At 46.5% G+C, this 15,953-nt stretch overlaps 1 protein-coding gene across 1 annotated transcript in view; it reads left to right on the top strand.

The window, feature by feature from the left end:
- The first annotated feature begins 557 nt into the window (after positions 1–557).
- PRMT3 (protein arginine methyltransferase 3) overlaps positions 558–15,953 on the top strand; it is a 108,732-nt gene continuing 93,336 nt past the window's right edge. Inside the window, exons 1-4 of the mRNA XM_032794571.2 lie at positions 558–666; positions 747–879; positions 10,568–10,650; positions 15,364–15,413. Coding sequence (XP_032650462.1) covers positions 642–666; positions 747–879; positions 10,568–10,650; positions 15,364–15,413 — 291 coding nt within the window. The 5' untranslated portion in view covers positions 558–641. The remainder of the gene's footprint in view (positions 667–746; positions 880–10,567; positions 10,651–15,363; positions 15,414–15,953) is intronic.

Here is a 15,953-nt window from a genome sequence, read left to right as displayed (position 1 = left end):
CCTCAGCCCCAGCTCCGTTGGGTCGCAGGCATCAACAATTTTCTTCAACTGGGTCGCCCTAAAACCACTGCCTGGGGGGCAGTCTCTCTTCCCAGTGGGGCGGGGCGGGGCAAGGCCGGCCTGGCCCCCCCGCGGAGGTTCAATGTCCCCAGGCGGCACGCGAGGCGCTCTCACACCAGGGTGAGGGGCTGGGCTGTGCTGTCTGCGCTCACCCGCGTGTGTCCCATTGCCGCCTCCGGCGGCGGGTGACACGCTCCGCCCGCGAACCAGGGTAGCCGGCGTGACCCCGCCCACACGCACGGGACGAGCCCGGGATCCTCCCGCAGCCAGCGCCCCGCCCCCCTCTCTCACACCGGCCATGGCATGTTTACCCACCTGCTGTCTGGGGGCTATTTCCTCGCACGGGCAGCAGGGGCCGCTAAGCCGAGCAGTGGCCTCCTCCTCGCAAGCCCTTCGAGCCTCTCTTGGCCCATTCTCCTCCTGGCGCCGTAACCTCGACCCCGCCCCTCCACGCACGTTCTCTCCGAACCCTATTGGGCGATGTCTGTAACTGCAACCCGGAAGTGGGGCGGGGCGGTCACTGTGCTACCCGCACGCACGTGGGTGAGGTGCCGGTGCGTGGCGCATTCCGTGGTGTCTGTATGTGTTCCAGGGCAGCCCCCGCAGGTGGGTACCCGGACAGCCCCGTTCCCCCCCCCCCCCGGGGCAGCGCGCGGGTCGCTCACCCCTCTTCCTTGTCCCCGCAGCTTCGGGGCCCGGCCAGGCAGCGGCGGCGGAGGAGGCGGAGATGCCGGAGCTGTCTGACAGCAGCGGCGAGGAGGCCTGGGAGGACGAGGAGGACATCGCGGAGCTGCAGACCCCCTGCCTCTTTTGTGACCGGTTCGTGCGCGCAGCCGGGGAGCTGGTCTCGGGGGCCGAGGAGGGAGCGGCTACGTCGGTTCCTCGTGTCTGCTTCTGGCTTGATGCTGGGGGCGGAGGGGCCCTTGCGGGCAGACTGGTCACTGGTGGCTGGCTGGGCCTGGGAGAGGCCCCGCGGGTGGCGTCCCGTAGTCGCTCCCCAGTTGTCCGTTGCTCCCTGGGGTGATGCGCTTCCTTCTCGGACCCGCTTGCCTCCTAGAGCGCCTGCTCCGAACCTAGCTGCCTTCAGACGAGCAGTTTGTGTTTGCGGTGCTGTTTTCTCAAAGCAGATATCCTAGAGCACGTTATTTCTACGTGTTTTCCTGTTAGTCGAGCCCAGCTCTGCTGCTGATTTGCTGAGTGATTGTGAGTAACTCGTGCTCCCTTTCTGTGCCCCTGTTTCTGTTCCCATTCACTGTGTCTTGTCTGCTTAATACCTATTCCAAAGTTTACGATCTGATGCTGTAGGGCTCTACAGTGCCTCGCACAATGGGTCTCTGATCTCAACTGGCACTTTTAGTTGCTATTGTAATATTAATACTAACTTTAGTTTATAGGTGGGAATAGTGATTGGCACAGGTTGAGAAAATAAATAGATCATAGTTTGAAATTTGCAGGTGTTTTGCTAGAAAGATACAGAGTCCATAGGGACAAGGTTAAAGTAGGGGAAAATTGTGTGTGTTTGTTTTGTTTTAAGATTGTGTTTCTGGGAGGAAAACAAAGGGCTGTCTTTCTCTTTATTCCTCAGCAAATAGAGGCTTTTAGTCTCATATGACATGGGTGTCATGTTGTCTGGAGTGTCTTATAATTGCCTGCCTCAAGGCAGACTCAGAATCAGGGCAGACACCTCAAACTGGAGGTATGTTCCACAATTAGATTTCATTAACCCAGTACCAGATGTAAACTCCCAAAGTACTACAACAGTCTATACTGTAATCTGGGAAATTACCGACAAGTCAGCTTAACTTCTGTACCTGAAAAGATAATAGAGTAAATTATTAAGAAATCAATTTGCAAACACCTAGAAGATAATGAGGTGATAAGTAATAGTCAGCATTGATTTATCAAAAACAAATCATGTCAAACCACCCTAATAACTTTCTTTGACAGGGTAACAAACCTTGTGGATAGGGAGGGAAGTGGTAGATGTGATATATCTTGACTTTAGTAAGGCTTTTGATACTGTCTCGCATGACCGCCTCATAAACAAACTAAGGAAATACAACCTAGATGGACTTACTATAAGGTGGGTGCATAACTGGTTGGAAAATGATTCCCAGAGAGTAGTTATTGTTATACCAATATAATAAAAACCAGCAGGATCTTATTAAAGGGATAAGGCAAAGATTCCACATTTATGGTAAATAGTAAGGCAAAAGATATAAGCAAACAATGTTGATTTACTACTTATTCCTATCACTACTTATTCCATATATGTATACACACACACACTCACTCACTCTCATTCATTCAGGTTCTGTATAGGTGTTATAGTTACCAGCCTAGAAGTTGCTCATGCCAAGTTACTGGCCAGGTATCTTGGTCATGAGGATGGAGCCGAGTCTGTGTCAGATGCACCTGATGCTCCTGGAGGTTGGCAGCAGGACCAGGGACTCAAAGTCCTCAGTTTTTAGAGTCCCTTTTTATAGGAATTAATTCTTATGTTAGTCTATGGGAACTGTTTCATCCTGCTGTTGTTGGCTCAATCAGCAGGTGACACATTCCTGGTGGCTCCATATTGTTTAAAGTGGCACGTTTCTTCCAGATGTTTGAGGTGGATCTCAGTTTACCCTCTGCGGGTTGTCTCGTGGTCCACTTGACACATTCTTTGGCCGATGGATCCTTTCCAGGCTGGCACCTCCCTAACCATTCACGTACATCAAACATTCATCAACATACATTCCTATCTTAACCATATTTTAATTTACTGTCTCTACCATTTTTGGGGGGTGTGTTAAGTCCTATGAGATTTCCGGCCTTATAATCACAGAGGGTGGGAGCCTGTTTGTTTACATTGTATCAATTACAGCTTAAGTCTAGCATAGTGATTACTTCAAGAACAAAGTCAATTAACTTGTTTGTAAGTTTTACATGGTAATAGAGTATCTTTCACAGGACAGATATAATCAGTGTTTTCTGCAGACAGGAGCTTACAAATTTTAACATAAGAACTACAAGATTTTTGTACTTGGTGAAACGTGGGGGATCACGGTTAGTACCTTTTTTTAATATCCCTACCTTATCACTGGTTCACAGTCATGCTGGAAGGGCATGACGAGTGGGGCCCCTCAGGGATAGGTTCTGGGTCTGGTTCTGTTCACAACTACATCAATGATTTAGATAATGGGCATAGTTATAAAGTTTTTGAACGATACCAAGATGGGAGAGGTTGCAAGTGCTATGGAGGATAGTTTTAAATTGAAAATGATCTGGACAAACTGGAGAAATGATCTGAAGTAAATAGGATGAAATATCACGTAGACAAATCCACGTACGCTACCTTAAGGTATAACAGCAGTTACAACACATTACAAAATGGATGATGCTAAGAAGATTACCGGCAAGATCTACGGATCACTAGATGTGACCCACAAGCTAAATATGAGTTAACAGAGGTAACACTTGCACCAAAAAAAAAAAAAAAAAAAGAGCAAACATCATTCTGGGAGTATTAACGGGAGTATTGTAAGCAAGACGTGAGAAGTAATTCTTCCGCTCTACTCCGCTCTGATTTGGCCTCAACTGGATTATTGTGTCCAGTTCTGAGCACCACATTTCAGGAAAGATATGGACAAAAGTCCAGAGAAGAGCAACAAAAATGATTAAAGGTCTAGACAACATGACCTATGAGGGAAGATTGGAAAAAATTGAGTTTGTTTAGTGTGGAGAAGAAAAGACTGAAAGGAGACATGAGAACAGTTTCAAGTACGTAAAAGGTTGTTACAAGGAGGAGGGAGAAAAATTGTTCTTATAAACCTCTGAGGATAGGAGAATGGGCTTAAATTGCAGCGGAGGCGGTTTAGGTTGGACATTAGGAAAAGCTTCCTCTCTGTCAAAGTGGTTAAGCACTGGAATAAATTACCTAGGGAGGCTGTGGAATCTCTATAATTTGAGGATTTTTAAGAGCAGGTTGGACAAACACCTGTCAGGGATGGTCTCGATAATACTTAGTCTGCCTTGAGTGCAGGGGACTTGACTAGATGACCTCTAGAGATCCCTTCCAGTTCTGTGATTCTGGTCATGTAATGGAGTCAGCCCTTTTAGATGCTCCTGTTTATCTTGCCACCCAGGCAAGCTGGACTGTGATATAAATGGTGATTTATGCCAGAAATCACAAAATACTCATGTTACATCCAATCCCAAGAGACTAATCACTCAGGTGGATGTGCATCCTAGATTTCACACCAAAGACAACCTCGGGAACTTACTGTAGAATTGGCTAAGGGCACATCTACACTTAAAATGCTGCATCAGCACAGCTGCAGAGATTTAATGCTGACCCTCTTAAGTTGATGGGAGAGAGCTTGTCCAGTAGGCTTAAGGCATGGCTACACTTGCAGATGTAGAGTACTTTGAGTTAAACCAGCCTGTATAGAGCGCAGTGGGGAAAGCACTGCAATCTGTCCACACTTACAGCTTCAAGTGCAGTGGCGTGGCCACATTTGCGGCACTTGCAGCAGCATTGGGAGTGGTGTGTTATGGGCAGCTATCCCAGCCTGCAAGTGACTGCAACGTGCTTTTAAAATGGGAGGTGGTGTGGAGTGTGACAGGGAGTGTGTTGTGTGTATGTTGAGGGGGAGAGTGGGTTTTTGGGAGGCTGAGAATATGGGTATGGCTACACTTACATTTTTGCAGCGCTGGTAGTTACAGCTGTGGTCGTACAGCTGTGTAGGGCCAGCGCTACAGTGTGTCCACACTGACAGTGACCAGCGCTGCAGTGTGTCCACACTTGCAAGCATTTGCAGCGCTGTTGTGAGTGGTGCATTGTGGGCAGCTATCCCACAGAGCACCTCGTCCCATTTTTTGGCGCTGTGGGTTGTGGGAAGGGGACGGAAGGGTGCGGGTCATTCCGCTTCCTGTTCCAACGACCCGTGGTGCATCGCTTCCCTTTTCAACCGTTTTGTGCCATTGTGAGTCTGCCGCGTGATTTCAGTAAGAAATGGAGACCGAGCTGCTGAGGACTTTGCTGATGAATGTTGCCAGCACATCACGGTCTGGCAGTTGAGCTATTCCTTATGCTCCAAAGTGACAGTGAGGAGAGCTCAGATGATGAAATAGATTCGGGCTGACGCGCCTGACACTAAATTGCTTGTGGCAGTAACGGACGTTGCTCAGCACCGTGGAACGCCGCCTTTGGGCTCGGGAAACAAGCACTGAGTGGTGGGATCACATCGTCATGCAAGTCTGGGATGACGAGCAGTGGCTGCAGAACTTTAGGATGAGAAAAGCCACTTTCATGGGACTGTGTGCTGAGCTCGCCCCAACCCCTGCAGCGCAAGGACACGAGACTGAGAGCTGCCCTGTCAGCAGTGGAGAAGCGGGTGGCTATTGCAGTCTGGAAGCTGGCAACTCCAGACAGCTACCGATCGGTCGCAAACCAGTTTGGAGTGGGAAAGTCGACCGTTGGAATAGTGGTGATGCAAGTTTGCAGGCCATTAATCGCGATCCTGCTAAGAAGAACCGTGACTCTGGGAATGTGCAGAGGGACATTGTGGATGGCTTTGCACAAATGGGTTTCCCTAACTGTGGAGGGGCAATAGATGGGACGCATATTCCTATTCTGGCACCACCCCACCTGGCATCCGAGTACGTTAATCGGAAGGGGTATTTCTCTATGGTTCTCCAGGCGCTTGTGGATCACCGTGGGCGTTTCACTGACATTTACACAGGATGGCCTGGAAAGGTGCATGATGCACGCATCTTTCGGAACAGTGGCATGTTCAGGAAGCTGCAGGCAGGGACTTTTTTTCCCAGACAGGAAGATCACAGTGGGGATGTCGAAATGCGCCCATTGTGATCCTTGGAGACCCCCGCTTACCCGTTAATGCCTTGGCTCATGAAACCGTATACAGGAAGCTTGACAGGAGCAAGGACCGGTTCAACTACAGGCTGAGCCGGTGCAGAATGACTGTGGAGTGTGCTTTTGGCCGTTTAAAGGGGAGATGGAGAAGTCTCTACGGGAAGCTAGACGTGGGGGAAAGCAGCATCCCAGCGATTATAACCGCGTGCTGTATCCTCCATAATATTTGTGAAGGGAAGGGTGAAAACCTTCAGTGACGAATGGACCTCCGAGGTTCAACGCCTGGAGGCTGAATTTGCACAGCCAGAGAGCAGGGCTACTAGAGAGGCCCAGCACAGTGCTTCAAGGATTAGGGATGCCTTAAGGAGCAATTTGAGGCTGAAAGCCAACAGTAATGTTGGGTGCCTTCCACAGGAGTGAAGTGCAGTGTGCAATGATTTGCAGTGCCTATTTGCCTATTTTTCACTTGGTAGGTACAGTATGTTACACTTTCTGTAATATAATAGAATTTGCAGTTGCAGTTGTGAAGTGGTGCATTCGTGGGGGCAGCTATTCCACCAGAGCATCTCGTCCCAATTTCTTTGGGCTGTGGGTTGTGGGAAGGGACGGAAGGTATGTCGAGTGCGGGTTTCATTCCGCTTCCTGTTATTTTTTTCTCCCAACGACCCGTTGGTGTGCATCGCTTCGCCTTTTCAACCGTTTGTATGCCATTGTTGAGTCTGCGCGTGATTTCAGTAAGAAAATGGAGACCGTGCTGCTGAGGACTTTGCTAAATGAATTTGGCCAGCACATCACATCATTGCAATTGAGTATTCCTTTCTGCCTCCAAAAGTTGCAGTGAGGAGAGAGAGTCATTCAGATGATGAATCATAGAGGAATAGGATCGGCTGACGACGGGGGGGCCTGACACTAAATTGCTTTTTGTATCTGGCAGTATACGATACGGTGCTCAAGCACCGATGGAACGCCGCTTTGGGGTCGGGGGGAAACACAGCACTGCGAAGTACGGTTGAATCACATCGTTTCATGCAAAAAAAAAAGTCTGATTCTTTGGGATGATGAATCAGTGGCTGCAGAACCTTGTAGGATGAGAGGGTAAAAGTCAATACCTTTCATGGGACTGTGTTGCTGAGCTCGCCCCAACCCTTGCAGCGCAAGGGACACGAGACTGAGAGCTGTCCTGTCAGATGGACAGAAGAGAGAGAGAAGCGGGTGGGTGGCTCTTGCAGTTGGGAAAAGCTGGGCAACCTCCAGGACAGCTTACCCTGATTCGGTCGGCAAAAAACCCAGTTTGAGTGAGAAAGTTCGACCGAGTTGGAAATGAGTCGGATGTGATGCAAAATGTTTTGCGGCCATTAAACCTGCTATAAGAACGAACCGTATGACTCTGGGAAATGTGCAGGGGACATTGGGATGGCTTTGCACAAATCGGTTTCCCTAACTTGGGAAGGGGCCAATAGATCGGGCCGCATTTTCCTATTCTAGGCAACCACGCCCCCTGCTGGGCATCCGGAGTACGTTAATCGGAAGGTATTTCTCTATTGTTTTTTCTCTCCAGGGGAGCTTGTCTGTCACCGTGGGGGGGCGTATTTTTTTTATTTTTTCACTGACACCAATATTTACACAGGATCGGCCTGAAAGTGGCATGAATGACGCATTCTTTCGAACCAGTTGTCGTTGGCATTGCTTCAGGAGCCTGCAAGGCAGGACATTTTTTTCCCAGCACAGGGAAGATTCACAGTGCAGGGATGTCGAAAAATTGATGCGCTTGTGATCCTTTGGGAGACCCGCTTACCCGGTTAATGCCTTAGCTCAAATATTGAAACCCGATATACTACGGAATGTTGACAGGAGCAAAAGGACCGGTTTCAATTACAGGCTATGAGCCGGTGCCCAAGAAATGACTTGATGGAGTGTGCTTTGGCCGTTTTTTTTTAAAGGGGAGGATGAGGAGAGAGAGAGGGAGAAAGGAGAACGAATCTTACGGGAAGCATAGACGTATGGAGAAAAAGCGCATCCAGCGAATATTTTATTTTTTAATTAATAACGCGTGGCCTTCGCGTGCTGTATCCTCCATATATTTGTGAGGGAAGGGTGAAAACCTTCAGTGAACAAATGATGGAACCTCGAGGAGGTTTTCAATGCTGGATGGCTGAATTTGCACAGCCAGAGAGCGAGCGGGGAGCTACTGACGAGCCGCACAGAGCTTCAATTCAAAGGTTTAGGAATGCACTTGAGGGCAGCAATTTGAGCGGGGCTAAGTCTAAAACCAGTCATGTTGGGTCTGCGTTCACAGGAGTGCAAGCAGTGGTTTGCCAATGATTTTGCAGCTGCCTATTTTTAAATTTTTCACTTCTGTACAGTATATTGGTGTATTTTTGGTTTATTGTTCACTTTCTGTATAAATTTTAAAAAAAACTGTTTTTTTTTTTTTTTTTTTTTTTTTTTTTTTTTTTTTTTTTTTTTTTTTTTTTTTTTTTTTTTTTTTTTTTTTTTATTTGTTTATTTTTTTTTTTTTTTTATTTTTTTTTTTTTTTTTTTTTTTTTTTTTTTTTTTTTTTTATTTTTTTTTTTTTTTTTTTTTTTTTTTTTTTTTTTTTTTTTTTTTTTACAGTTTTTTTTTTTTTTATTTTCTTTTTTTTTTTTTTAAAAGACAGAAATCGTTTATTTTAAAAATATTAGTACTAAATCTCCTCTTTTTCGTAGCAGACCAGGAGTACAGCCAGCGCTGCAGACAGGGAGTTGCAGCGCTGGCTGAGCTTTGTAAGTGTGGACACCGAGTAAGTTGCAGCGCTGTAACCCCCTCACCAGCGCTGCAACTTGCAAGTGTAGCCAAGGCCTATGTCAGCATGCTGTCTTGTAAGTTCAGACAGCAGCAGACCTTCCCTCCCACTCCCCGCCTCTGTCTCTCACAGACAGCATTCCACAGTAACAGCTTGTATGCTGGCTGTCAGAAACAGAGCTTTGAAAGGGCTTTTCTGCATTCCTACAGGAGTTCAAAACAATGACAAGAGTGGCCACTTGACTTAAGGGGATTATGGGACATTTCCAGAGGCTGATCAGAGGGCAGTAATGCAACACCTTGTTCACACTGACGCCCGGGTGTTGTAGCCAAGGCGCAGTAAACATTCTTCTTGCCGAGGTGGAGTACTAGCAGCCCTGTAGCCGAGGAGTCAGCTCTATGTGCCTTACCAGTGTGGACGAGTAGTGAGCTTGTGCACCTGGGACTTCTTTATTGCACTGTAACTCACAATTGTAGCCAAACCTTATCTACTGTCTCTAAGGGAAGTGGGTTAACTATGTGGGTGGGAGAAGCTCTTTTGCTGTCATAGCACTGTCTACACAAGGAGCTAGTTATACTGATCTATGTTGCTCGGGGATGTGGATTTTTCACACCCCTGAGCAACATAGTTATATCAATATAAGTCTAGTATAGACCTAAGTAAAGGTTTATCATCTGAGAAAAAGGAACGAGAGTTATTGAGAAGTTAAAGTGAGTAAAAATATATGTACAGGTAGATTACTACATCTCTGCTATCTTTTGAAACCACAGATTAATCTGCCAGTTTCTCAAAAGTCTTTTAGGGCTATAACTGGGGATCTCCATCTTCTCATTTGGTTACGCTGCACTGTTAGAATCCCAACAGTCCAGAGATGAAGAATTCTTCCTTGTATCCATATTTATAGCTTCTTCTCACAGAAATTAAGCTGACAGCAAGCCATGTTGTTCCCTTCTTTGTGGAGGAGCTGGGGGAAGGAATGCACTTAACAGAGTCTTTGAACTTTGATCTCGCACACAATGACCATTTGCTTTCAGTGTTCAGGAATTAGCACTTTCCTGTTAAAGTTCTTCATTTACATTACACTGGCATTTTTCTCACTTGATGGGTTACTTCGTGCAGTGCAAATGTTGGCCATCATATTGTAACAGGGTACAGTACAGATAAGTGCAAACAGTGCACGCAACATCCCACCAGTTTTTCATGAAGTTTAAACACTAAACACGTTATCTATTTTAAACTATACTAACTGTTGGGAATGGCCACATCCACCCTAATTGAATTAACCTCATTAGTACCGACCCTCCCACACTTGGTAAGGCAACTCCCATCTTTTTATGTGCTGTCAATTTATATCTGCTTACTGTATTTTCCACTCCATGCATCTGATGAGGTGGGTTATAGCCCATGAAAGCTTATGCTCAAATAAATTTGTTAGTCTCTAAGGTGCCACAAGGACTCCTCGTCATTTTTACTGATACAGAATAACACGGCTACCTCTCTGAAACCTGTCTTCCTTACCAGTGAGCACATGAAAATCATAGCGTGACATCTAGCTTTTGTCAATAAAATGAATCCTGTGGTGTTTGTCTGTATGTTATCTTGGTGTTTGTCTGTCATGTTATCTCAAAGCACTCCACAAAAAACAATTAGGCTACGCAACTTTGTTGTGGTAGGTAAGAAATATTTAGGCACCACTTAATACTTCCTTTACTAAAATGGAAAAGTTTGTTTAAATGATTTATAACATCAGCATGGGATAGGTTAGACTCTTGCATGTATGTCACACCAAAAAAAAAAATCTAATTTTAAATTAATGTTATAATACTATTGACTCAGTGTATATTCATCTCTCTCTTTTTACCTGCAGGCTGTTCAGTTCTGCTGAAGATACATTTTCCCACTGTAAATCGGTGCATCAGTTTAATATTAGTAACATGATCCATAAGCATGGTAAGTACTTCTGTGATAATTTTTAACTCTTTGCCACGAAATGACATTTTATTTAAATTTTTTTTTGTGGACCATAAAAGGAAAATCGTTTAAAAAGGAAAAAAAAAACCCTCCTTCTGAAGACTCGGCAAACAAAACATATTTCTGTCTGGGCCATTTATGCCCTACTAAGCCTAATAAAATACCTATACAATATTTCAATGTTGGGCACTTTTTGTCCTTTATTTCAATCAGTAAACCGGTTCTGTCTACAGTTTAGGTAGGTGTGAACAGCTTAAGTGTGAACAGCATCTGACAGTTACTGCGAACATAGCTGAGTGCATCTGCCCAAGAGCCATCTTCCCTTCTTAGCTCTTTCTGCTTTTTCATACCTGCTACACTGAACAGCCATGTTTGTACTAGGGCATTCTAAGATCTGAAAATGCCTCAACTCTTTTTCACTGGGTGCAGTCCCATCTACATTTATAATTCTGCTGTTGCCAGGGGACCCATCTTAAAAGGTTGTTATCCTTTTGACATGTTGGGGTTTAGATCATTTTAAATAAGACCTATTTACACTGCAGAATAGAACTGCCTTATGGTGTCAGGGCAGTCATGTTGTAACCAGGTTCCCTGTCATGGTGCTACAAGTAGTGTAGGATAAATCTCAGAAATTATTTACTAGGGAGAGAGGTGAAAGTGGATTGGATGTGAAGAGAATAGGGAGATGTTAAAGCAGGGTGGTAGATATGGGAGCTCCTAGTGAGGGGAGGTTGATGTGAAGCAGATGGTGGTGAGGGGGTGGAACTGATGGAATTACAGGCACTCAGATACTAAGATATTACAGTGACAGACATGGTAATAAGAACCTAGACAGGGAGGTGTCACGAAGTTTGGAGGAGACAAGGCCCTGCACCTCCGGCTTCCTGCAATTCACAGGTGGTTTATTTAGATGACAGGAACACAGTCCAAGACAGATCTTGCAGGTACAGACAACAGGACCCCTTCAGTTAGGTCCACCTTGGGGGTGGGGGGGGGGAGGGGGTCAGGGAGACCAGAGCCCCATTTGGGCTCCCCTCCATTTTCCCAGCCAGCTCCAAACGGAAACTCCCTCCAGCTGTCTCAGCCTCCCCCAGCCTTTGTCCAGTTTCCCGGGCAAAGGTGTCACCTGGTCTCCAACTCCCCTCCTGGGTTCTCATGTTACATGCTCAGGTATCCTCCCTCAAGGAAAGTCTCCCATTCCCAATGCAGACAGTCCCAACAAAACTCCTCTGAAACCTTCCCAGGTCAATACTCCCCACTCAGTATTCAAAAAAAAACATTAAGAACATTCCCACTCCGTCACATCTCTCCCCACTTCGAGACTGAACTGAGCGGGGTCACTCTGCCCAGTGACCTGGGGAAGTTCAAACCCACCAACATTCCCATGGATGCCCCAGCATCCCTCTCATTCCTTGGTGGGAATTACACCAGGCCCTTCCAGTTTCATGCCCGCTTTAGGTCGAGCATACTCGACCTACACTTGTAGTCCACATGTGGTAAGGCTTATGCGCCCCGTGCCCTTTTCCCACCCCAATACCCCTGGGGTTTAAACTGGGTTTGGGTCTTCTCCCAGCGTTCCAGTCTGGAGGGCTGTAATTCAGGCTCTCTTGGCTAAGAGCCCCCCTTTTGACCTTGGCCACCCTCTGGAAAGGCTTCTCTATGATGGGCAAGGGCCTTAAAGCCATTTTCCCCTTGTCCCGGGCTTTTCTCACCCTCTGACATGGGCAACAGGACAGGCAATACTGTCAGACAGTAATAAAGTTCCCAGGCCAGTAAAAGTTCTGTAGCAGCCTCTGCCTGGTGTACCAGATTCCCTGGTGCCTTGACAGGGGAATGTCATGGGCCAGGTACAGTAGCTGGCTGTGATACTTCCGGGGTACCAACAGCTGTCTCCTGATTCCCCCGCACCATGCCTCCATTTCCCCTGGAGAAGCCCATTCTCGGTACAGGAATCCCTTCTCCCACAGGAACATTTTCTGGCAACCTCTCCTCCTGGTCTGTACCACACTGAGGTCAGCCAGATTCCTTAGCTTCTGCTAGGAGGGATCTTTCTGCAACTCGGCCTGGAACTCAGCAGCTGGGACAGGGATGGGGACCTACTTCCTCGCTGGCTGGGTCTGAAACCGCAGCCACCCTGAGCCTTGTCTCTGGGTACTCCTTCCCCACTGGGGTAGGGTCCTGCAGCTCTGGCAAGGTACCCTTCCCGAGGTTAGGGCGCAGTGCCCCTTGCTGTCTATGGGTCAAGACCAGGGTGTTTCGGTGATTGCTTGGCCAGTCTTCCAGGTCCCCCCCATTAACACCTCAGTGGGCAAATGGTGGTGCATCCCCACATCCTTGAGGTCCTCCTGGCCCCCCCATTTCAGATGTACCCTCGCCACAGGCACCTTGAATGGGGCCCTGCTTACCCCCATCAGGGTCAGATAAGTGTTGGGCATCACTTAAGCTGAAGGTACCACCTTGGGCCGGGCCAGCATCACCTCAGCACCCGTATCCCAGTATCCATTGACCTTCCTCCTGTCCACCTCCAGGGGAGCGAGGCACTTGTTCTGCATAGATAGCCCCATGCCCACCCCGTAAACAGAGAACCTTGTGTCAGGAGCATTCAGTCCTCCAGAGGAGCTGGCCTGAGGCACTCCTCCCTCCTGAGCAGTTGGGAAGCTGTCAGCCCCCCTTTCCTGGGAAGCTGGCCCTTCATCCGGATGGGTCCCTACCCCCAGTTAACCCTGTGTGGGTTTGGTCTGCTCAATTTGTCCTTGAGTGTGGGGCACTCTCTGGCCACAGTGATAGCAGCTCATGCCCCTTGGTCCTGATGCTGGATGCTCCCCAGTTCTCCATGTTCCCCCTTTGGGAGGTCTCAGGGTGACTCTTTCTCTGCATCATGGCAGACCTGTTCTTTTGGGACTCCTCCCTGCCACCCCCGACCGGCTGTTCACAAATTCATCGGCCAGCTGCCCCGCACGTCACGGGTCCTCTGGTTTTTTGTCCACCAACCATAGCCTCAGGTCGGATGGGCACTGTTCATACAGTTACTCCAGTACTGTTAGGTTAACTAGGTCCTCCCTAGTTGGGGGCCCCATCTGCCCACTTGTAGATGTATCCCTGCATCCGGAGGGCCAGTTCTAGATATGTGACCTCAGGGGTTTTACGCTCACTCCGGAACCTTTTCCGGTACATCTTAGGAGTCGGTCCAAACTCGCGTAGCATGGCCTTTTTGAACAGTTCATAGTCCCTTGCCTCCACCCCTTTCATTCAGCTGTACCTTGCCATGGCTTTGGAGTCCAATAAGGGGGTGAGAAACTGGAGCCTGACTGCCCGGTCAACCCTGTGCAGCTTGCAGGCATTTTCAAAGACATTCAGGAAATCATCTATGTCCTCCCCTTCTTTACGCCGGGCCTGGATACCCTTATCAAATCCCCATGCAGTCCTGGGTCCCCCATCCCTCACCGCAGCCGGGGTTCGCTGCTCCTCAGCTTGGCCAACTCCAGCTTGTGCTGCCTTTGCCTTTCTTTCTCCTCCAGCTCATGCTGTCTCTCTTTCTCTTTCTCTTCCAGCTCATGCGTCGCTGCTTTTTGCAATCTTCCAGCTCTCTGTTTTACTCTTTCTCCCACTCCAACCATTTGTTCTTGGGAGCAAGAGGAGTTATTTAAGTTAAGGGCCAATGTTAGCCCAAGAACAAATGGCTGTAAACTGTCCATCAATAAGTTTAGGTTTGAATTTGGATGGTTTCTAACCATCAGAGGAATAAAGTTCTGGAACAGCCTTTCAGTGGGAATTGTGGAGGCAAAAAACCTAACTTGTTTTAACACTGAGCTTGATAAGTTTGTGGAAGGGATTTTATAGGTCAGATTGCCTACAATGGTATATGACCTATCTGTGACTGTTATTAGCAAATATCTCAATCACCAGAGGTGGGACACTAGGTGGGGAGGGCTCAGAGTTATGACAGAGAATTATTTCCCAGGTATCTGTCTGTTCGGTTTTGCCCACATGTTAAAGGTTTAACTGATTGCTGCTTTTGAGGTAGGGAAGGAATTTCCTCCCAGGTCAGATTGACAGACCGTGATGGAGGAGAGGCCTTTCGTCTTTCTCTGCAGCATGGGTCACTGGCTGGTTTGAACTAGAGTAAATGATGGATTAATATAGCAACCTAATGGAATAATTCTGTTGCTATAGTTGCATAGCGAATATGAGATATGTTTAAACCACTTTTGTTGTTGTGCTACATAGCCAGTTTAAAGGATTGTTTGTCATAGCTGACAGAGTTTATTCAATAATTAGAAAGCTGCTAATGTGTGTAAAAATTGTCATGGGATAAAATACCAGCATTTATACTCAGGTTTCTAGCCAAAGAGTCTTACTATCGATGTTACTGTGGATGTTGCGGCCTTTCTCAGCAGGTCAGGTGGAAAGCTGTTTGCTAAGTGACAGAATTCCCTCTCAAATAAGCTATGTTTACATGTGTTCAGTTTTTAGTGTGTAGCAAATATAAACTGAAGACAGAATTAAAGGATCTGACACTTAAGTCCTGAAGAAAAATATCAAAATAATGTAGATGGCAAATTAAGATAGGGACACTGCACTGAATATTAGTGTGCACCTCTGGGAACACTGGCCAATTGAACAACTAATTAACGTTCGCACTGTTGTCAAATATGTGATTTTATGTTACATGAGCTTTTTTTTATTTTGCAGCACTTGAGTTTTATGGATACATTAAACTAATAAACTTTGTTAGAATGAAGGTAAGTGAACAGTTTATTTAATTTTTTACTTTGTGCATGGGGAAAAACAAATATTTTGAGTTAGTTTTTATGGAATAATTCTACATTAAGTCTCTAGAAATAAGTAATTGTGGAAATTGATTTAAAATTTATAAATGAATTTATGCAGATCTCTGAGCAGCTTAAAAGGTTTTTAGTTTTTATTTTGTAAAATCCAAAAGTATTGGATTTTACAATTTAAGTATTAATTTAAGTAAATTAAAAGTATTTTAAAATTGAGACACAAGATTTATTTATCCAAGGCAATATTTCCTGTCTCCTATAAAGTCCAAGTAATTGGCCTTCGTGTGGTTGTGCTGCATATTGGGGTTTGATGAAATGAATGGAATTTACCTACCTGGCCCCAGCTGGAGTAACAACTGCTGCTCCCTTCAGTTTGGGGAGGAGATTTCCTTGCCACCGGATCCATGTCTGTACAGAATCACTCTCTGGTAGTTAAGACTAGATTACATAAGGTGGGTAGAAAGTGCGAAAGGAGAGAACCCTAAGTAGTATTGGAAG

The sequence above is a fragment of the Chelonoidis abingdonii genome, chromosome 4 (genome assembly GCF_003597395.2).
Source record: "Chelonoidis abingdonii isolate Lonesome George chromosome 4, CheloAbing_2.0, whole genome shotgun sequence".
NCBI classification, from domain to species: domain Eukaryota; kingdom Metazoa; phylum Chordata; order Testudines; family Testudinidae; genus Chelonoidis; species Chelonoidis abingdonii.
Note: the sequence above shows the minus strand (reverse complement) of the source record. Positions and strands in the feature narration are given on the sequence as shown.